This window comes from Scleropages formosus, chromosome 19 (assembly GCF_900964775.1).
Source record: "Scleropages formosus chromosome 19, fSclFor1.1, whole genome shotgun sequence".
In the NCBI taxonomy this organism is placed as follows: Eukaryota; Metazoa; Chordata; class Actinopteri; order Osteoglossiformes; family Osteoglossidae; genus Scleropages; species Scleropages formosus.
In genome coordinates, this window is record NC_041824.1 from 721320 (window position 1) to 744614 (window position 23295).

The 23295-nt window shown below is 46.0% G+C and overlaps 1 protein-coding gene across 5 annotated transcripts; it reads left to right on the top strand.

Annotated features, from left to right (window-relative positions):
* The first annotated feature begins 10 nt into the window (after nt 1-10).
* Nucleotides 11-22553, top strand: mtf1 (metal-regulatory transcription factor 1). Of its 5 annotated transcripts, none has more exons than XR_001965610.2 (11): nt 11-204; nt 4789-5275; nt 14017-14255; nt 14758-14889; nt 15432-15505; nt 16283-16416; nt 16668-16745; nt 16852-16954; nt 17056-17633; nt 18106-19594; nt 20042-22553. XR_001965610.2 is itself a non-coding variant. In XM_018741171.2 (11 exons), the coding sequence occupies exons 1-11, from the start codon at nt 191-193 to the stop codon at nt 18814-18816; spliced, it is 2448 nt and encodes an 815-aa protein (XP_018596687.1). In that variant the 5' UTR covers nt 11-190; the 3' UTR covers nt 18817-19926. The 5 variants fall into 5 exon arrangements, 3 of the variants coding, with proteins under 3 accessions (XP_018596687.1, XP_018596685.1, XP_018596686.1); XR_001965611.2 differs by lacking the exon at nt 20042-22553 and adding an exon at nt 19895-19908; XM_018741171.2 differs by lacking the exon at nt 20042-22553 and having other exon boundaries at nt 18106-18172; nt 18275-19926.
* The last annotated feature ends 742 nt before the right edge of the window (nt 22554-23295 follow it).

A 23295-nucleotide genomic window follows, 5' to 3' on the forward strand; every position in this document is an offset into this window, starting at 1 on the left:
AGCTTCTTCCATTTGTTTATTCATTCTCTGTGGTACGATCAAGCTGTCAGTGTTTCAGTGATTTTAAAAAAACAAAAAAGACAAGATGCTGTCATTCAGAGCAACTTGCCTGTGACATTTTTGCAGAAGAGAACTCAGCAGAGCTCTGTGACCAGAAACTCTGTGGAGAAACCGAGCCCTGAGGGACTGGATGCTTACGGACAGGTTGGTGCACGCTGGACAACCGCCAGACTCTGCTCACGAGGACATGTTCCACAGGAGCAGAGAAGAGTGACATTTTAAAACCGTCTCTCAGCCCTCGCTACTGTCTCACACGCAGCTCGTGTGTTTCGTGAAGCGATCTTTCAGTTCCCGTTTTCCAGCCTCTCGACACTTACTGGCATTTCTGCTATGTGACGATGATTGAAGTGAGATGGGCCACCTTGTCACTTTCCGCAATGCTTTAAATGCAACATCAAAAAGGTGCTTTTTGTACAACTTTCAGGAACTTCTGCAAACATTAGATTTTTGTGCAGAGCTCAGCAGCAAATGCAGGAAACATCCAAGCAAATCCATAGTTTAGAACTCAACACGAGAGCAGATTCCTAGCTGTAGGCAACACAATTTCGACTGCTGAGGGAGAGAGAGGCTCAGGTGTGTGTGTGTGTGTGTGTGTGTGTGTGTGTGTGTGTGTGAGAGAGTGAGAGTGAGAGAGAGCAGCGTAAACATGACGGAAGGAAGGCAGAAAGGCGGTGGCGCCGGCAGCGTCTCGGAGCAGGATCTCGCCGCCGCCGCGTGTCCTGCTGGAGGGATGCTCTGGGCTGCAGCTGAGCGCAGGGTGGCCCCGAAGTGGCAGAGCACACCTTTCACGCTTCGCTAGAAATTGGCCGGAAGTAGCGTGCAGGCGTGCGCGCATACTGTACACGCGCAATTAATACATGAAGAATACATGTTTCCTGTTAAAGACACAATGGTCACACTGTGATTCCGGAACATTTTCTACACAAAGTTTGTTGCGGACAAATTTTCCTCTTCGTCGCGTTTGGCGGGGCGAACAAACGCCTCTTTTCCTCACCTCACCCATGGCATCATCAGCGCAAACAAAGTCCGTCAGAAAGGAACACGCAGAATCATGGCGAATCTCTTCTAAATACGCCTGTCAGCGGCCTCCGTGACGCTCCGTTTAATAATTATAATAATGATAATAACGCTGAAATACGAATTGCCGACGAGACGGAAACGACACCAGGCGAAGCGGCTCTCCTCGCGCGGACATGCGCGGTGGCCGAACTGTGCTGGGCGCGCGCGGCAGGTTCCCGATCTCCCGGCATGCACCGCGAGAAGGAAGCCTGGCCGTGACGACGTCGTTTTTAATCATGGTACCGCTGGGAAGGGGAAGGCTGGAAAGTGCTAGCAATCTGAAATTGGCACCGACTCGGCGTCCCTTCAGCACCGGTAATTCTGGCGTTCACGGGGCTGCTTTGGCCCCTTAGCGAGGGGCTTGTGGTTTCCGCACGTGTCTGCTCTGTTGTTTGCTTCTCCTTTTGTGTCAAGAGTCGAAGGTGTTCGCGCTCACACTGGCTAATTTATTTAGCCGCCCGGCTAGCTGTTGTAGCTAAAAGATGCCGTCGCTGCTAGCTGCCTGGTTAGCAACGCGGCTAATAGCATCGCGCTCACGTCAAAATGTGTCTGTCTGTCTGTCTGTCTGTCTGTCTGTCTGTCTGTCTGTCTGTCTGTCTGTCTGTCTGTGTGGGTGGGTGGGTGTGCGCGCTGCTTTGCGCAGCTGTCACTACTGTAAAGTGTCACTAAAAAGTTTCCCTTCACGTGGCTCAGCCAGCCAGCCAGCCAGTCAGTCAGTGTCCGAGCGCCTCCTGCTCGTTCGCGCACTCCACTTGTCTTGACAAGAGCCGCTTGCGCCGCCGGAACAGAACGGCAGTTGTCGTTGAGTTGACACACAGTTCAGTTGTTGCGGCTCCGAGTCCGTGAACGTCGCGACCGCCAGCAGCGCTTCGGCCCGGGGCGTGTGGCATCATTGATGAGCGACCCCGCCGTCGTCGGGCTTCGAGAAAATTCTTCTTCCTTCTACCGATACAGTCACACAGGGGGATACCGAGTGGGGCTCCTGAGGGAGGCTTCCCCTGTGTGTATGTGCGGGGTCGGGGGGATGCTTAAGTCGTTCACGTGTCCATTGGCTGAGAGGGAGCGAAAGAAGGTCACGAAAACGGTGACGTAGCGTGGGGGTCCCACGTGCTGCTCTGTCGCCAGGGTCTCTTGCTGGCCTACAGGGGCTTCCACCAGGTGGGCTTCCACCAGGTAGACCCCACCTTGTGGCGCTGATCCAGGAGCGCTCCTCGCGCACTCCTCCCTCTGCACGGTCTCCCTTCCCCAGGTTCTCTGAGCGCCGTGTCAAGGGTTTGCTTCCTCGGGCCCGAAGACGGGAGCGTCGTGTCGAGCTGAAGAAATGATGCGGCCGCACGAGTCTTCCGAGGGCGACGCCGAGAAAAGAGGAACAAACTGCTGCCGAGTTCCGCTCGCCTTGTTGTTTTGCTCACAGCTCGTAGGATCTCGCCGACCGCGCTTGGAAGTTCGGCACGATGAACGGTCGGCGCTTGTTTTAAGTCGTGGCATCGCGTGCTCTCGGTGCTGCGGCGATCGTGTCCGAACCTCCGTCCTTCTGCCCGTCCGTCCGTCCGTCCATCCATCTCGGTTCCTGTGTAGCTCTCATGGGGCGCTCCGTACAACTGGGGTGCAAGTGCTTCGTGGTGCAGGCCACCATGTATTGTCGTCGTCCTCCTCCTCCTCCCTTTCCCAGTAAAAGTTGCGCTGACCACTCAGGCGCCCGACACTTTGTATCGTCTTCGCTAAACGCGGCGGACCGTTCGTATCAAATGGCACCGACTCGTGATTTTGCTCTAATTTAAAGTGTGTGTACGCTATTGTGAAATGCACAGGCTACAAAAGGAGCACCTGGCCCAACACGTAGGTTTAGGGTGAGGCCTGTTATCTTGTAAGTTACGTGGAACTTGTTAGTTCAGATCCCACGCTGCTGTAGTACTGTACACTTACCATGTAGCAGCACAGTAACAATGTCCTGTTGTATAAATCATTGTGTGTCTTATCTAACATTGTAAGTCACCTTGCATGAATGTGTAAGCTAAATAAAGCTTGTTAATGATGATGGCTTCATGCAAATGCCAAACAAAGTATGTATGTAACTGCTTTGCTTGAAGACTAAATTTTATTTTTATTTTTGTAAGGTCTGAAAGGTTGGTGAAAATATTAGGTGGCAGTGTTTACTCAGACATTAGAGCAGAGCTACACTTCTTAAAGGAGACACATAGATATCCTTCAACCTGCCATAAATAAAAACGTATCAAAAGGCTGGCTCCTCTTTACTAAAGCCGTGTGCCAATAAGGCATTTCTGTTGCTTTTAAGACCTCCATTCCTACTGGCCAAAGACATTCGTCCGTCAAAAATATTTCATAATTATTTTCTGTTCAGTGGGACATGCAGAAATGGCCCAATTTATTTTGACTTGTGGATTTGAAAAGGTGATTCTCTTTGTGTCTCAGAATTCCATTGTAGCTTAGTAAAACTTGCTCCTTCTGTACTTCTAGCGTTTTCCTGATTAAGACCATTACATGCTATTTTTAACGCACATTCCTATTAATGTAATTTCACCTTGTTTTCACGTTACCGTAAACTTGGACATCAGTTAAGCACAAAATCCTTCATACGGAAATGAGAAGGAGCAGATTGCCAGGACAGTTTTTTTCCAAAGTGGTGCCATTTTTATTGGTTTGGTAGTTGGCCTGCAAATGTCAATTGTATGCCAGTTTCACCATGATTTGTTTCTTTTTTACATTGAGCTTAATGCTGGATTCCTCTTCAATCATATTACATTGTCACTATCTGCACTTCCAAAGGTCTTAAGTTATTACAGTCATTGTGTATGTATGAGATTTTCACTTGGGACTCTTGAGCTTTTGACATTATAATAGAATCTGCTGTGCTCTTTTAATTCAGGTAACTAAACCAGTTACATCTGACGTAAGGAGACGACATATTTAAGATCTGTGCTCGTTCAGTCCATAGTCATTCACTGACAGCTGGTGAAGTGTGGCATCTCTTTGACTGGTCCAAAGTAACACCCCTTTGTTGTCCTAGTTATATATGCTCCGCTACAAGTTTGCATATTCATTTTAGTTTTTTTCTGCAAAAATAAGTCCCTTGAAACATCAGTGTGATGCAGGAAGGAAATTATGGTTAAGGTGATGTTGCCTCATCTTGCTTAGCCAACACTTTTATGCAGCATAATTTTTTATTTTATGCTGCTGGATATAGTGAAGCAAGTTATTGATATTCATTACTTTGCTTACGGGCACTGCTTCAGGAGCTTTCAAGGCTGTTTCATTTACTACTGTGCTACCTGCTGCTCTCTTGCTTGTTCAGTCCTACTACTATAGTGTTTCTTCCTCAGGGAAATCCAGGCTCAGGAGTGAGACCCACAAACCCCTTGGCATGCTTCCTGAGGTCATTGCGCACCCCTCTGCTGCAGTTAGCCCGTAGTGAACCGTTACCCAGAGCTGCTGTTACTGCTTGTCACCTTGATCTGTATGCAGTGTGCTGGCCTGAGAGATAAAATGCACCGTGCCTTTATGAACACCTTTACATTGCCAACTGGGAAAAAATGTCAGTGTTGAGCGTGCCTTCAAGGTGCTCAGTCTTTTTGGGCTGCGGCACAACACTCTTCATTTTAAATGGTTGTATGCATCTGTCCTGAAATTATTTCCTCCTGGTTTTTACAGGGCACTCCAGCACGCTGACCACAAAGTGGACGTAAGTGCAACATCCAGCACCATGGGCGAGAATGGCCCTCACAAGGAGGACGTGTACTTCAAGGTAGAAATGGACAAGCTGACGCAGGATGATGACAACAAGATGACGGATTTCGACAAGGAAGACTTGATTCCGTCTTCGTCTTCAGGCCGGGTGTATGACCGCACCACTGTGCTCATTGAGCAGGACCCCATCGGCCTGGATGAGGAAGGAGAGGAGGACAGCCACTGTGATGACATGGCCTTCCTGGCTGATGGCGAGGAAGAGGAGGAGGAGGAAGGGTCTCTGGCTTTTATGGCAGACCCGGATGGCATGTCCCAGGGTTATGTTCACCATACTATCTCGCCAGACCAGATCCAGTTTATCATCAACCCAGGGTCCACCCCTATGCCAAGGAACATAGAGGGAGCCACACTCACCCTGCATTCAGAATGTCCAGAGACCAAGCAGAGAGAGGTAAAATGCTAGCCTTATTCACCTTTGAGCTTGAGAGTTTCTGAATGCGTATGTATGTTCACGCTCTTCTGGAGCTTAGCCGATACCAAGGGCTTACGTTTAAAACAAGTGTACATTTATTCATGTAGCACACACTTTTCTCCAAAGCGGCGTACATCTCTGAGAATAATACGAAGAGTGTATTACACCAGCGGAAGGAGACTGTCCTTTAAATATGGAGAGTTAAACAATTAAACCAACTGGCTGCTATAGAGGGGAATGTTTTGAAAATTAGCGAAAATTGTTGTAGCTCAGAATATTATAACACTCAAAGTTGTGCGGTTAATAAGACGGAGTAGATATAATAAACGTTTCCTGGTGGTGTAGTGGTTAGAGCTGCTGCCTTTCACTCCAAAGGTCACAGGTTCAAATCCGCACCTCTGGCTGTAGTACCCTTGAGCAGGGTATTTACCCTTAGTTGCTCTAGTAAAAATTACCCAGCTGTCCAGATGAGTGAGTAACTGTAGGTAGATGAACATTGTAAGTTGCTTTTAACTGAATAAATAATAAAGATGAATGTATGTAAATGTACACAAGTTGACACAACAACAGCTAAATGGCTTTGCTTCTACTGATGTTGAACAGTTTTATAGCAAATTACAGGTGCATTGATACAGCAGTAGGTCAGGCCAGATTGGAATGCCATCTTTTGGAGACTTCACTTTTCTTGGAGACTGTGTCCTCGTACATTGTTTGGACGCTACAGAAATGCTTCTTGGTTTTTGGGAATTGCGACTTTGTTGTTGTTCCCATATGCTGGCAAGAGGAGCTTGTTGCTCAAGGTTGAATGCCCTAGAGTAATGGAAGGAGTGTGAGAGAGAACAAAAAGCAGGCTGGAATGCATCTATAAATAAGACTAGAAAGGGCCATTGAATGTAGGACTAGTTACTGGCTTTGTGGTGATTAGCTGTGATGGCAAAAAAAAAAAAAAAAAGGTGAAATGATAGTCTGAAACAAGGTAATGAAGGCACCTAGCGATCATACAGCTTATTGAGGTAGTGATTAATCTAAACAGGGTACAGAGCTGATAGCAATAGTACACTGGCTTTTCTTGGATGGATTTAGCGACGGGGTTGTTTGAGCCATAGCAGTTGTAGTAGCCTGCCAGCTTTTGTGATCCAGAGAACTTTGATTTAATAATAGGAGTAAGAAACAAAGGGCAAGTCAAGCATCACAAAGAATAAGGAGGGATACGTGACAAGGGCGACAAACGAGAGGAGGTCTTTCTTCCCATCTTGCTCATGTCTATATTCAGTGACTTGGTACTCTGTCTGCTAAAACTAGTCATGTTTGAAGCTTTGTTTTGTACTGCTGACTAACTTTGTGAATCTAAAACTAATCTGTGACAGTGCTGCAATAAGTGACACTTAGCTTTTCAGGAAATTCATTTAAGGTCCATTTACTGTTGTATAGCAACCTTCCAAACACATTGCCTCATAACATCGAGAAATAAATAATAAAAACAACACGGGGACACATAGAGCAAGTAGAATAAGTAATACCGGTGGAAAAAAGTTCAAATAAGTCTGAAGGTAAAAGCCAGAAGGCAAAAGAATAGAAGAAAGAAAACTGATGTTGAAATGAGAGGGGCAAACGTCCAGGCATGCAAAGCCATTGTTCCAGCTTTGGTAATGCGACTAGATTTGGGGAAAAGAGTTTCGTAAGCAGTTTGTGGAGCGGTTAGTAATTCATATGGCCCCGGTTTATTCTGCAGCAGCAGTGAGGGCCTGCAGGTCGAAGGTCAGCGGTGTGAGAGTGCTGTGTGCAAGAACAGGACAAAAAAGTTTCCATCAGATGGTTTTTTTTTTTTTTTTTTTTTTTTTTTTTTTTTTGGGTCTAACAGACGCTGGTGGTGTTTGCTCATTTTTTTCGATAAACGTGACAGTCGAGCTTGGTTATTGAAATTGGATGTATGGATGCATGCAGAATGCCCCCTTAAAAGCAGCTAGAATTTACACAGTACCTGTGTATTCTGGTCCTTTAATTTTGGTGAGAGGAAAATTTTACATTCCATAAACACTACTGAGTGGTTAAATTAAAGATGACACTTAGGGCTTTTAAGGAACTTAAGTAAATATTCTAGGTTCTTTAATATTTAAGTAGCGATTTGGTGTATAATATGAAAATAAAGCAAAAGGAAATACTTTCAGACATTTCTCTAACTCAGATTAAATTATTTATGCCTCTGCTTACCACCCCTGTGTTTAGTTCAAGTACCTTGCTCAAGGGTACTACTGCAGTAGGTGAGATTCAAACCTGTGACCTTTAGAATTGAAAACAACTCTTAACCACTGCGGTCCCAACTGGCCAACTTTTGAGTGAGGAGAGGCCGACTGGCACAGTGACACAAAAGGGCCATAAAGTCTAGCTACCTGTCAGGTTCTGTTTTGTACTTTTACCCTGGATATCATTCTAGTCCTCTATTGAGTTCAGCAAGCCTGTGTCCAAGCATCATCCTGTGAACAGAATTGAGGAAGTGTCACGTAAGATTTTTTTTGTCCCGTCCCATCCCCCGAATTGAGTTTGAAAAGTCACAGATAGGAGAGCCCCTTGAGATTTACAAAGGTTTCCCTTCAATGCTTGAATAACATTGGAACTTAAAAGATTAATTTAACCTCTAATTCAGTACAGTTTTGTTTGGGGAAAAAGATTTGAATCCCTGGTGCAGTTGTTAAACATCAATTTATATTTCTTTTCATTCTCTTTGTCTAAAAACCTGTGCTGTATATTATGAAATAAATTTAACAAATGACAAACAGGTGGAAATGCTCTTCAGATAACGGTAGATGGGACAGCTGGTAGCGTAGTGGTTGAAGCTGCTGCCTTTGGACTCAGAGGTTCGAGTCTCACCTCCGGCGATAGTACCCTTGAGCAAGCTACTTGATGTAAATTGTTCCATTACAGGAAGTCCCCGGGTTACGAACATCCGACTTGCCTACAACCCATAGTTACGAACCACCCCCTTACTGACCAGAAGTTAAAAAATTTTTTTGTCACCCTTAAGTAACAATTGGATGAAAACTTCATAATTAAAAACATTGCGCGTCTACAGCAGTTTGTCAGCTCGTGAGCCCGAGGTAGGACTAAGACTTCCTTCTTTTCAGTCGGACCGCGTTGCTGTTAAGTGTCTCGTGTGTTACTAGGTTTGGCTTTAATTTTTTTGTTTTTACTCTCCTAACCATGGCACCAAAGCGTAAATGTGATGCAAGTTATGGTGATGCATCCAAGAAAAGGAAAATGGTCACGATTGAAACTAAAGTGGAAATAATAAAGCGATTGGAAAAAGGTGAAACACCAATAAACATCAGAAAAGCAAACATTGGAGTTTCTTTAATGTTTTGCGCATGCACGCACGCACTCTCTGAGAGAGCACTCGGCTATAAAAGACACTGTTCAACCTCTTCCCAGTTGCGCAATCTCATTTGAGACAACCATCCCCTCTGCGTTCTCAAACCTCTCTCACTCTGCTCTTCCAAGTCTTGTCCCTCATCGTTCCCCAGTCCCATTCCACATCTGTTTAATAATGACCGCCTGCCTTGTCCCTCAACCACAATCTTGGATCCTTGCCTCTGTTTAGTTCCACGATCGACCGTTCTCCCGTCCCCGACCACGAGAACATGTCTAGTCCTTTGATTCTGAACAAATGATCCTGCACTTGGGTCCAGCCTCCTCTGTGTCCTCTGTTCATCATGACAGTAGTAACATTTATCTCTTTCTCTGTCTCTCTATTATAAATACTGTAGTTACATGTGTTGTTGTTGTTATCTATACTATATTCTAAGACAAACATTTGACTGATGTTAAATACCCACCATGCCTAGCTGTTCCGACTTACGTCAAAATCCAACAAATACAGACTGAGGAACGGAACTCGTTCGTAATCTGGGGACTGCCTGTAAAAATAAAATCACTCGGCTGTATAAATGTGTAAATATTTGTAAAGTAGCTTCACGTTGTAAGTTGCTTTGGAGAAAACCTGTCAGCTAAATGAATAAATTTAAGTGTTAATGAATGTAAATAGAAATGTCCTTGTAGGGGGCGCAGTGGTGCAGTGGGTTGGACCGAGTCCTACTCTCCGGTGGGTCTGGGGTTCGAGTCCTGCTTGGGGTGCCTTGCGGCGGACTGGCGTCCCGTCCTGGGTGTGTCCCCTCCCCTCCAGCCTTACGCCCTGAGTTGCCGGGTTAGGCTCCGGTTCTCTGCGACCCCGTATGGGACAAGCGGTTCAGAAAGTGAGTGAGTGAGTGAGTGAGTGAGAAATGTCCTTGTACTGACTGCATTTACATTGTGACCAGTGGAAGACTGACTATCTGATATGGATAAAATTGTTTATACTGGGAAGATTTATAGAAGGCGACATGGGTAGAATGCTACACCTTGTCTTCTTTAGCACTGTCAGGAAAAACACCTTCCCTTTTTGAACGTACAACACTTTTCTTTTAAGAAGTTGCATGCGCAGCATCTGTCTTGGGCAGTTATAGATACACAGCACATTGATAGTTCATTAAATTATAAAAACATGTTCATTGCAATAAAGTAACGCTATGAACAAAAAGTAAGATTAACTAACGAAGTGCCCAGTTTATGCGTTGAATTGCCAATACAGACAATCGGGAGAAATCCATAGTTATTTTTGGTGGGTCGGTATCTTCAGTCAATAAATATCAAGTTCGTCTGAAGGTATTCCATTCTATTTGTTCATCTCCAGTCCTGTTCCCATCTTCAGGTCAGTTGTGCTTTCAGTCATATATATATATATATATATATATATATATATATATATATATATATTTTTACTTCAAAAACTGTTTAATGCCTTGTAATTTGAAATGTGATGGAAGCCAGTTATAGCTTGAGCACTGGTGAAGTACAAGTGCTGATAACCATCAGCCACTGGAGGGGGGGGCAGGATTACTATCACCCTGACACAGTGGACTTTTGGTAGATGAATGGGTTTGGGCTTGGCTTGGCACAACAGAAAACAAACTAGACACTAGTGTACCATTATCCTGGCTTATATTCAGTCAAAGCACAAAAAGAATATACTGCTGATGCATTCCAGCATAACAAAACATGGGTCCTGTAATCTTAGTTGGTCTGACTGGAGATTACTTACGAAATCAAAAAAAAAAAACACACACACACACACACACAGGCTGAAACCGCTTGTCCCAAGCGATGTCGCGGCGAACCGGAGCCTAACCTGGCAACACAGGGTGCAAGGCTGGAGGGGGAGGGGACACACCCAGGACGGGACGCCAGTTTGTCACAAGGCACCCCAAGCAGGACTCGAACCCCAGACTCACCAGAGAGCAGGACCCAGCCAAACCCACTGCACCCCCCTCAGACAGACAAAAAGCAGCAGTGAAGAAAAAGAAGGAGCCTCAAATATCTTGCTTTGCTGTGGCTTGCACTGTTTGGTTTTATCAGTCTTTGGATTATGGGAGAAGACCATGAAAGCCCCACACTTGCACAGTCAGTTTCGAACCCACAGTCCCAGAGTCGTGAAGCACCAGCATTGCTGATCGTTGAGCAGTTACGTGAATATTGTTCTTCACATTCAAGACCATGAGAGAAAGAGCAGTAATGTTTGAAAAAGTTCAACAGGTTAGCAGGCTGGTAGCTGAGGACTGAAAGGAAAAGCTCCCAGCCACAAAGTAGAGAGAAATAGACCTCATAGGGACCAAGCACTGGTAGCTGCCCACCTGTCATGGGTGTTGTGTGTCTGTACAGCAGGCAACACACAGGTAGAGTTTGACAGCCACTGTAGAGAGTGACATGAAAATATTCTCTGGAGACAGGGACAATCCTGGCTGCCTTTCAGACTAGTTGAAGGGGGACATGATATAAGCAGGACAGTGAGACAGCAGTGTATTGTAGTGGTCAAGCCTGCTGGAGATGAAGGCGTGAACTATCCTTTCAGCATCCAAAGAAGGCGCTTTCATTTGGAGATGTTCCTCAGGTGCAGGAAGCACATCTCTGTAACTGAGTTAATGTAGGGTTTCAATGATGGCTCTAGTGTAAAGCAGATACTGAGATTCCTTGCGGATGATGATGATGATGATGCAGTCATGAAATGTTGGCCCTCTAGGTCCAGCCGAAAGAGTTTTGTGCTGGGCCTTCTAGGTCCCTGTTTCATCTTTAAACGCAACGTCGTCAGCGTCCGTCTGGGCCTCGATGTTGTCGAATGAGACACACTGCGTAGCGGACATGTCTGTTGCCTGGGTAGAAAGGTAGGCTGCGTGTCATTGGCATACCAGTGGAAGTTACAGACCATTGTGAGAAATATAAGAGAAACTGGAAATAGGTCTGAAGTTGCTGTGAACAGAGGGCTCTAGGGTGGGTCTCTTAAGAACTTTTTTAAGGATTGTTCTTCCAAATGAGTTCATTCATAACCTCTCCCGCTACTTCCATATCCTTAACTGTCATTGTACTTGCTACCCATGAGGGAGGGGAGAGTGGCAACAAAAACAAGAACATCATAGGTTCCAAATGCAGTACCACACAGACTGTCCATTTCTCCCAGTGCTCCTGTAGGCAGGACAGAAAGACTATTTAAGGATGACTCATGTGGTGAGCTATTATATAAGGATATATTTTCTCACTTGTGTGTTGCAGTGCATTAAAAACACAATTTATTTGGTGGCTGAAGACCTTGTGGAAGTTATTTGCAGACTCATTTAGGTACTGATTCCCAAATAGGTTAAGAATTTTTAATTTACACACTCAACTTTGTGATCCTTCGTGACACCTTGCAGTGCAACACTTCATCATTCAAGCATTTACTCTGTGCACCTAACTGCAGACACATGTGAAGCCACCCTGCGATCGGGTCTGCTGTGACCAGAGATTGTGACTTATAAAGTGATTTGTGTCCCCAAAGTTTACGCTCTGACATTGTCAAATGTAGGTGCGTATGCTCTGTCTTTTAACAGTTTTATTCTGAATTACTGAAGGTGCCACGTAGCATATTTGTCACATGGGCTTGTTATTCATTTCAGCAAATTATTGGTTGAATTGTTTGTCTTTTGGGTTAGAGTGTGGTGGAAATTGTGTGTTTCAGGTATACCTGCTGCTTTGTTCACATGCTCAGCAGGACTGGCACTGCCGCTGACACACCTCAGGTTTACACTGTGTTCTTCGAGATGTAACGCATGTGTGTGAGACAGCGCTTCGTCCTGTCTAATTTATCAGCGATTCATGTCGTGCGTTCTGGGTATTCAGTAGGATGTGGATTTGGACCCCTTCCCTGTATACACAGGCAGGTTAGGGTTAGGGCACCTTTCATTCTTGCATCGTTTCCCTTGTACCCCCTGCAAAACGATGACAGTAGTGGGAACATTCGTTGTGGGAACCCTTGTGGCCCTGTGATCGTTTTTTTGGCTTTGTCGCTTCCCCTCTGTTGACAGTAGCTGTGTGTGTACAGCACGTAGAGAGATGTTCTGGTGACAAGCTGAAGCCAGCATGGAATGTGGAAGTGCCACCCAGTAGGCTCTGACCCTCGGCAGCCCCTCGCGTTGTTTTCTCGGCCAGAGAAGAGCGGAAGTGATTTGTCAGACCCTTCTTCCACGTGTGCTTTCAGGGTGCAAACGCAGGAAGAAACATGCAAACTCCACACACCCTATGCTGGAGCACAAGTGAGATCCACCAAGCTGCTCAGGAGCTGCTGTAGCTCTGCGTTGTGCCTGGCCAGCGTACTAAGGTGGATCCTCAGAACCCCAGTTCTTGTCGCAGCAGCACCGATGTGCACCGGGTTTGAGTGGATGAGCAGCCCTGAAGTGACACGGTGTTTGACATTGTCCAGGGGAGGAAATTAAAAAGCGTTGTTTTCATGGGGTCACTCAGTCTTGTGGCATAAGAGAAAATCCAAACAGTTTCCAGTACTTCCAGTGACAATCTGTCAGAATGGAAGCAAATAGCAAGTTATACTGAAGAAAAAAGCCCCTTTTCTGGGCAGAAGAGCTGATTGGAGGTGTGTGGAGCGGAGTCCGTAGAACACCGATTCTCACTAGAACTCCTGGACCTGCGGGGAGAAGCCAGTTCCTGCAGTTAGGAAAGACTTGTATCAGCCAGTCGATTGACAGCACACACCACAGCACACACACCACAGCACACACCACAGCACACACCACAGCACACACCACAGCACACACCACAGCACACACCACAGCACACAGGCTCACTCTAGGCTGCTGTCACTTGCTCAGCCAGCCTGCCTTTACTCTGCTTCTAACAGCTCTTACAGTAACTGCATCATCACTTAATGATAATGTGTGTTAAAGCGACGCATTATTCCATCACAAACGTTGTCTTGAACTACGAGATGGGAAAAGCTTCTCTGTCCTTTTGTCTTCAAGGCAGCATGAGTAGAGAACTTTAAATTGCTTTACATGTGCTTATTGTAGTGTTTTTTTTTGTTCTTGTTGTTGTTGTTGTTGTTTAAACGCTTTCTAACCTAATTCATAACGGAAGATTCGGGACAGTGACATTGTCCCACCTAACCTAATGTTAACCCCTTTGGTCCTTGTCATCCTGCATAATTTCAGACTGAAAATCTTCTACTAAATCAGCCAGTTCACTGGTAAGAATTTGGCAGTCGCCATCTCCAAACTGATGTCAATGGAGTCATTAGGGTAATAGGGCTCTGCTCGAGTCTCCAGTGTTCCTTCCCCAACTGCTGTTTTCCTCCTCCTCCTGTCTGCCAGGTTAAGAGGTACCAGTGCATGTTTGAGGGCTGCACGCGCACGTACAGCACTGCGGGCAACCTGCGCACACACCAGAAGACGCATCGTGGCGAGTACACCTTCGTGTGCAACCAGCAGGGATGTGGCAAGGCTTTCCTCACCTCCTACAGCCTGAAGATCCACGTGCGTGTGCACACCAAGGAGAAGCCTTTCGAATGTGACGTGCAGGGCTGCGAGAAGGCCTTCAACACCCTGTACAGGTCAGTCTGGTCCCACCTGCAGCTGTCTCCTGCTTGGTTGCACATAGTAAAGTGCAACTAATGGCAGGTGTGAAATGTGTCTGAAATGTGTAAAAATTCACATAATGAAACAAATTTTTGCACCATATCCCACTGGAAAACTTACCTGTGACAACATGATCACAGAGTGAAGGCCTTTCCTCCCTCCCATTTTAAGTGAATAGGTTTTAGCATTTTTGACACTGCTGCTCATCATTTAGTGTAAATCCAGGACTGTTTCGAAAACAATTTCTAGCAATGTGACATGTAAAAATGGAAAATTTTAAATGCTTTCCAGGGTTATGCTTTTATTTGTTGGAGAAAAACCAGAACATTGGACTTTGTCTTTGGACAGTTGGCTACACTGTGGCTCTTTTTTTCCCAACCAAATGTGTTGCACTGTTGCTCTTTGGTCCCTTTTTGACCCAGTTGTGATTGTGCTTCTTCAGTCTTTTTGCAGTGTATCTTGTGTGTGTGCCTGCAGACTGAAAGCACACCAGAGACTGCACACAGGAAAGACGTTCAACTGTGAATCAGAAGGATGCACAAAGTACTTTACAACCCTCAGCGACCTGAGGAAGCACATCCGAACCCATACTGGGGAAAAGCCATTCCGGTTGGTACAGCAGTCTGAGTGTTTACTAAACGGGGATGACCAATGACCACGCTAGATCATGACCTCCCAAGTGTCACCAGTGGACTGTGCTGCAGGCCATGGCGTACCCACCTCAAAGAGAGCGCTCCACAGGGACGTTTTAGCTGCATGTGGGATATGAACACGGGTGATGTGTCATTTAGCAACGAGCTCAGTTTCACACTGCAGTGAACAGCAGGGGAGGTGTGTCAGTCGCTTCATACAGTGGCAGAATTCCCACCGACATTGGATCTTTGAATGACAAACAGCAAAAGAACGTCTGTCGTTCTTTTCAGTCTCCTTGCATTTACCACTTTGCTGTGAAACTGTAGAGGACTTTGCTTCAATGTGACACTACTGAAATGTTCTCTGTTGTTGTTGTTTCAGGTCATACTGTTGAGCTAGTACATGTTCAGTTTACTTTCTCTTCTCTTGGTTTGCAACACCTGTTTTCTGCCTCCTTCTTACTGCAAGACCAGCTGGTTCATATGTGCGACTGCAATGAAATGTCTCTGTCTCTCTAGGTGCGATCATGATGGCTGCGGAAAAGCTTTTGCTGCGAGCCACCACCTAAAGACTCACGTCCGGACACACACAGGTGCTTTCAATGTGGACATCGGGGGCACACAGCCACGGACACTGAGGGCAGTGGTTCCTGGTGGGGCACGCATTGACAGCACTGGGGACGGTAGTTGGAAGTATGCCACCCCCCAGTGCTCGCATCTCGTTTTCATGGACTGAATTGAGTGACAGCACAGCAGCGTGTGGCTTGGAGGCATGAAGTGCATTCATCAAAAGCGCTGTATCAGTGCCAGCTGCTTGATTTGAACCTGCAACCTTCAGGTCAAAGCTCAGAATCGCCAGTTGCCACAATAACTTCCCCCTCGTCCCGATTTTTGCTCAGGATTCCCTGCTGCTGGGGTGTCATTTTCCGCACTTGTTGTGTATCTCTTAGTTTACATCTGAACTTGTGTGTGAGTAAAGAGAGCAGAGCTGCTAGCGAAGGTGCTGTGGAACATGGTGAGAACCAAGGTGCTTTTTCTTAGACGGTACCAGTGGCGCTGTTGAAAACGGCACATATTGCAGGTGGCATTTAGTCACTTCAGGAACCACACATTGGCCAGATAGGTTTCAAGTCCCACGGTGCCTTTGCTTTTTTTGCCAAGAACAGTATTCAACGGGAATTACTGCAGTAAAAATACCAGACTGTAAAAAACTGAAATGTGTGCTAGTTCCTTTGGAAAAGAAAAGTTTAACATAAGCTGCTCTTGATAACACAGCTTCAGTGAGAATATTTTGGATCAAGAAGCATAGTGACAGTGATGAGTAGTCAATAGGTTTGCCTCCTCATAGGTTTACCTCATTGTTTTCCCAGGGGAAAAACCCTTCCTGTGCCCCAGTGATGGCTGCGAGAAGACTTTCAGCTCGCAGTACAGCCTCAAGAGTCACATTCGGGGCCACGATAAGGGCGGTCCTTTGAGCGTAGCCCTCGGGAACTCGCTTTCTGATGTGAGTTTCACTTTTGTTCAAGGTGACAAGTTCACCTTTCAGCTTTGCTAACCCATTTGGGCCCCCCCACTGTCACTTGGCCACAGGCTAAGATTTTCCCCCCCATCACATTGTTCTACTTCCCATGACATTTTCAGTGTGAATCTTCTCAAGTGACAGTTGCTCCGGTTATGTCTTTGTGTGTCTTACACACGTAGCATGTAAAGCTGTTTTTTGGTTCCACTCTGCACTCTGTTTCGTTCTCACTGTAGGATGCAAATCATTCGCTGTGCCTCAGTGATTTAAGCCTCATCTCCACAGACTCAGAGCTGAGGGAAAACAATCAAAACGTAAGTGTCTGTAGCTTTCCGTAGCCTTTCCTTGCCGCCATGTTTCAGTTTACACCAGTGATGTTAGCTTTCTCACAGGTTTTCACTGCCTCCCTTCTTTCTGCAGTGTCAAGGCCTGGATTTGAACAGTGTTACTCCTGTAAGGATATTTGAGCTTATGTTTCAGAGCCCAGAAAACAGTATTAGTCAGGAAGAGAACCATTCCCAAGGTAACCGCTGCAGGCTTTGTAAACACTGTACTCCTTTCAGTCTGCGCTTTTGGGGCAAAAGTGTTTAGTCCTTCATGCTATGTCTTGTTGTAACAATGCAGATGGCCTGGTGGAGGCATTCAGCTCAGAAGACCCACCTGCAGCCCCAGCCCCTACAGCTGCATCCGACACAAGCGCCCTGCTGTCCTATCCTCTGCCTTTTTCTTCCTCATCTTCCACGTCTGCTTTAGACGCCACCTCGCAGGCCTCCCTGTCCTCTTCACAAACTGTAACAGGCACCCCAGCTTGTGCTCCAGCAACACCCTTCATATCTACACCCAGCTCGCTGGCACCGGTGCTGCCGCCGACCGACGGAGCAGCCCCCCAGCACTACCTGCCACTCTCGTCCAAGGTCCCGCAGCAGGAGAGCTCTGGCTCAGCCCAGGCCAGCGCACTCGCAGGCCCGGCAGCCCCGGCACCCATGCTCACTAATTCCACTCCAGTGGCAGCTCCTACGGAGGCTCTGCCTGCTGCTGCGCACTCTGTGCCTTTAACTGCAAACCCAGTCTTGGCACCCAGTCCCACTATCACCATTGCCCCTACGCAGAGCATTCTGCAGCCCAGCATCGTCATGTCCGACCAGAACCTTCAGTGGATCCTGAACAGTGCCACAAACGCCCAGCAGAGCACTGAGCAAGTGGTAAGGCACACTTCACCTTTCATGAGTGCAGCCTTTCTTTCTTCTTCTTCATTCAGTAAAGCACAACGTGGTCGCAGAAAAAAAGTCCTTTGACTTTCAAACGTGCGTGAAGTAAATACTTCATTATAAATGCAGTGGCTGTAATGGTGTCGTAAACTAGGGTTGTGTGTTTACATTGCCTCACCATCGCTCCAGCTGCGTAGTTATTGCATTGCTCTTGTACAGAGTTTGCACATACAGATGAGCTGATATTTTAGTGGTAACAGGTATGAGATACAGGAGCAGATGGCGTGAAAAATGATGAAAGTAACCACAGCACCAAGGGATCCAGCAGTGTGGCTGCAAGATCATTTTTTATATTAGTAATACTACTTGTATTCATTGTTTTACTTACTTACACTTGACATGTCTTACCTTGACGTTCACCACTGTGTGTATTATTAGCAATGCCGAGCACACGTTCTCATTTCAGCAACACCAAGGGACAAAGGTAGAAAAGGTCTTCTTCACCACGGCTATACCAGTTGGGGGAAATGCAGGTAAGTGTAAGCCTTCTGTGTGCTGTCCCCAGCCCTCCTGCATCTCCTGCTCAATGACCAGATTTCACAAAAGCGTGGAAATGGGTGTGTTGTGCGTCACAGGGAGCTCCGTGCAACAGATCGGCCTCAGCCTGCCGGTCATCATCATCAAGCAGGAGGAGTCGTGTCAGTGCCAGTGCTCCTGCAGAGACTCCGCCAAAGACAAAAACTTCAGCAGGACCAGCACACCCCCTGCCCAACAGTCACCACCGCCCCCTCCTCCTCCACCTCCTCCGCCGCCTCCTTCTCCTCCCCCCCTCCCTCTTCCACCTTCCTCCGCTAGCTCCCGGCCTCCAACGTGCTGCTCTAGCCAGCTGCCCTTGTCACCCTGCGGTAGAGGTGAGGCGGCACATCAGGGGGAGGTTCAGCCTGGAGGCTCTGTTGTGACGCCGCCAAGCTTTCCGTCGGATGTGGCCAGCGCCGGGACCCCGGACACCCCTGGCAGCGCCCTTGTCAACATGGATATGTCTGACTTCCTGTCCCTGCAGAGCCCCGAGACACCTAGCCACATGAGCACCATGGAGGCCCTGCTCCTAGTTGCCGACGACTTTTCCATGGGTGGGGTGGGAGGCGCTGCCAACCCTGGCGCTGGCTTTGCCAAGTGAACGGCCTTGGCTGCGCCGAGCTCTTTGGTTTTAGGGGCATGTTTCCGTCGCCTTGTGTCGCAGTTACGCCCTCATGCCAACCTCTGCTCGAATGATGCCCATTATGTAGGAAACCAAGGCTTTTACAGTGCAGTGCATTCTGATTTATCACCTGCTGAACACTTTAAAAGCCTTGAACTACTTTGTGTGCTTTCACAGCTCTCACTCCCAGCACAAAGCTGGACTGGTACTGGAGCTTTACCTCTGTATTGTGTGCTGCAAAGGTAACACTAAACATTGGCAATGTAGTACTTTTATTCTCTGTTCTTGCAAATATGGTAGCTTTAAATTTCTGCACAAAAATCAAGATATTGAATATGTTTTTTTTTTTTTTTTTCCTGTTTTTTCCTTTTCCTCACTGTAGCTTAACAAGGCAGTGGGTGAAAAAGCTGCAATTCAGAGCAAGTCAGTTAACACTGAAGTGAACTAGATAAATCTGTCAATGTAGCTTTGAATGGCACTGTAGTTGTGACCAGAATAAGATGTCTTGCAGCACTGAGTAATATAAAGTCTTCACTGTATTCTTTCAAAGTGATTACATAAAAAGAGCTAGAGTGTGAATAAACAGAATGTACTGCATGTGAGTCAGATTCCATCACTAAGCAGCGTCTTAACCATCAAAGGTTGCATGGTCATCTCAGGAGAGGAACATCTCGCGTTCCCTCACAGTTCCAATAAGGTCACCGAATGAAGCTTCAGCAGTTTCGCTAGGAAGAAGACGAGTATAAATCCAGAAAATGTGAGTGCAGTCCAAATTAGTCTTGTAGTCTTATTATATATTATATATTCATTCTTCTTTTTACTGAGTATTAAACCTAGTGTCTCACAGACTTGATTGCCTTTTAAATTCAACTTACATTTATACGTTTGTAAACAATTGCCTGTGACTAAATTAATTTTTCCTTTTCTAGATAATTTATTGAAATGTCTAATATTATACAATTAGGACTCTCTACTGAAGGTTCATTGTGTTTTTGCTGACTTTACCCTAAACTTTGAGGACCAAGTGTAGTCAATGCCTTTCTGACTTCTGGCACAGGTGCAGAATCAGGGCCTTTTTTTTTTTTTTTTTTTTAACCCAGACCCCCTTCCTTGGTGATGTGATGTTGCTTTTTTTATAAACACTGCAACTCTTCAGAATCTGCAGATGTGTTTTTGGCCTTATCCCTCCTCCTGGTCCCCACAGTTTCCTAAAGCGCTGACTGCCACGTGTCTCAAGCTAACAGACAACTAGGAAGGTTTATGCAAACAAAGGGAACACGAGCTTCTTCGAGCAAATCCACATCATGGTAGGCAACCCCAAGGAGCAGCTGCTTATCCGCAGAGGATGGTTTTCGTCCTGCACGTGTCGTGCGCTGTTCACAATAACCTGCTCAGGGATGGAGCCGAGAGACCGACGCAGCTGGCATTTGTGAAAATGGACTGAAAATGGACTGAAGCTGGACTCTGTCATGAACCGTTGTTAATCTGTGAAGTCTAAAAGCCCTTCATAGCAGAAGCCCTTTGTCCATCTCTGCTGTCTTTCCCCTCCGCTTGTCCTGCAAGCGGGTCACACGGACATAGCGATGAGCACTAAGTCAAGTCCTTGTTTGTATAACACTGCTGTACACAGATGTAGGGGTGAGAGGAGAAAATAATCACAATGTATATACATTTGATAATATAGACTGCTTCCTCTAGATTGTTATTGAATTTGTATTTTTGTATAGAACTTCACATATTTACACTTTGGGTTTGGAGACAGAAGGTGTTGACTTTGTTGTCCCTTTAAAGTTGCTTCTCCCTGAACTTGATGAGGCAGGGCAGAAATGGCGTAGCGGCCAAAGCCTTCACCTCGGCCCTGGAGCACCAAGCTTTGAATGCCGTCGCGGCCGCCGCCCCCGCTGCAGCTGAAATGACCTTGAGAGGAGGTACTAAGAATGAATGCAGTGAATATGACTCAGCATTTAAAAGGAGCAAACAATTGTCAGCAGCTCAGTAGACAAACATTGCAAGTCACTTTGGAGGAAATCTGCCGCATCGGAGCTTTGGTTTGCGTGTCAAAACTATTAATGAAATGGAATAATGGTTTTCCGGCAGCTCGGTTTTCAGTCCTTGTTGGCATGGCAGCCACAGTGCGCAAAAGGGGGGTGTAGAGCAATCCAGACCCCGGACCAACATAGACACGGTCATCGGAGGAAACGTGGTTTGGCCGCAATTTCCGGCAGTTGAAGCGGAAGCACTGACTTTGCACTCTGTGTCCTACCTTTGGTTTTGCATGACATCACGGCAAAGTTTTTCATTGCTCTTTTAATTTGGTTCACGATTCAGTATTTCTGTGGTACTCTAAGCACTTTAGATTTGTTTTGGCAGCATAGGAGAGATTCTTCAGGTCTGGATAGATAGCACTGCTCTTCATTTAACCTGTTTTATGGTAGCCTTGAACTCAGGAGGAGCGAAACCTCATTTGACACATTTCCTCTTTATTTCAACTGTACTGATTATTAGCTTCACAAAGCAATCGAGATACTAGTCAACATATAGCAATTGCATGACCCTCACATGTTTATTTGGGGCATTAGCCTTGAAGAGCTGTCTGTCTACCTTCAGGTGCACAACCCATGAGCTATGCAATGTTCTGTAGACATGTAATGTTCCAGACAAAGCGACTGAGCAGTGTGTGAGGGAGCACACACTGCACTGAGTAGTCACCATCGAGGTGCTTGCTACTATGGAAGCTGGATGCTAGTGGAGGCTAGACAGAGAACCCAGGTTTCTGAGCTTGCGGTACGTCCTGTTTGCGGTCACTTATGATGTACATGAACTCTTACGTGTGAAATACTTAACAGGTTACAATACATTTGACGTCTTCAGAGTCACTTCTAAGTTCTTTAAGGTTTTCACAGCCGCCGGCATCGACTCGTCAGATTAAGACTTTTTCCTGAAAAAAAGATCACAAATGTGTTGTGAAAAATTCTGTTCTAAGAATTACATTGGTCACCGAAATGTCAGAATATAGGCATAAAATTAACTTTTGGTTTGTGCCATTTCAGTTACGACCATCTCCAACCTGCCACTTTAAGTCACGGAGTTGGACGCTCTGCTTGATCTGCCGTAACGTCCCGTAAATTCAGTGAGTCGATGAGCCATTTAAAACACTTTGTCTTACATATTACTGCGCAATTGGTGTAATAAGGACAAGACATGTAGTCATAGACAACCAACCACTCTGGCAGTGAGTTTGAGGGAGTAGCTTCTAGTTTGTGGCCTGTCGCTTCAGTAGTGGAGGTGGGACATTCGGCACGAGGAGCGTGCGCAAGCCTGCCGCTTCGGAGTCTGCTGTTCACTAGAGCATTAGTGCATTTTAGCTCTTTGACAAAGTGGAAAAAGGAAAAACGAGGTGTGTTGTGGCTGAGTCCTGTGGTTCCCTGTGTGGAACAGCTCCTGGTTTGGGCACAGGATTGAAATGCGTTTGGTGTACCACATTTGTCCATGTATATGTCCTCCTGGGTAAACGGATGGGAAAATAAAAATGCTTCCAAAGGAAGAGCGTCTCCAGAACCCAAAGAGTGAGGAAATTTAACATGTAAAGGATTTGTATTTTAAAGGATGTATAATGTGAGAATTGCTTATATGCTTGTTTTTGTATTAAGTATTGTATTATGATTAAGTAAATAACATTTTTGGAATTGAAAGCAATATAATACTAATTAAATCCTTTCTGCCTCATTTTGTTTCTCTACATTTTATTGTCACGAGAACTTAAATACATGGTCTTAATTCACCATCCTGGAGGAGTCAACTGTATCTTCTTAAGGAGCTGTAGACATTGCATCTTTTTCCTGCTTCTTCTGCAAAGGGAAGACATGCAGTTTCTGTTGATGGTGCACACAGACAAGAGCAAGAAAGAAAGAAAGAAAACGTACAGCCATAGTGTCACGGAGGTCCACCAAGTCCGCCAGTATCTTGTTGCAGAGCTCCACTTTCTCCTGGAGCACCTCCAGTCTCACACTCAGATCTTCCAGGAGCTGCGACAACACATGTTCAGACCGATGTCACGAGCAACTTCCCGTACCCTGCGTACCCGACACCGAACGCACAGACAGGACTTACGAGACACACGCTCTTGGCATGTGCGACTGCGGCGACGTTATGAAACGAACCTCAGTCCTAGCAGGGTCTGTTTCACACTTGGGTGGAGTTGTTGCCAAGTCAAGGTCATCTAAAAAAAAAAAAAAAAAAAAAATCACTTCATACATGAGACCAAAATGGGGGTGGGGGGGACCCCATGCTCTGAAAGAAACACAAGCCATTACCTCCCCCTGATGCCATATCTTTTTTTTGCCATGAACAGCTGCTTTCTGAGGTGCATTTAAACACGTGGAAGCCCTTGATTGGCAATTGTTAATTGTCCTGGGCGTCATAAATAAAGTAATTGCGGTTATTAATATGGACTTCTTG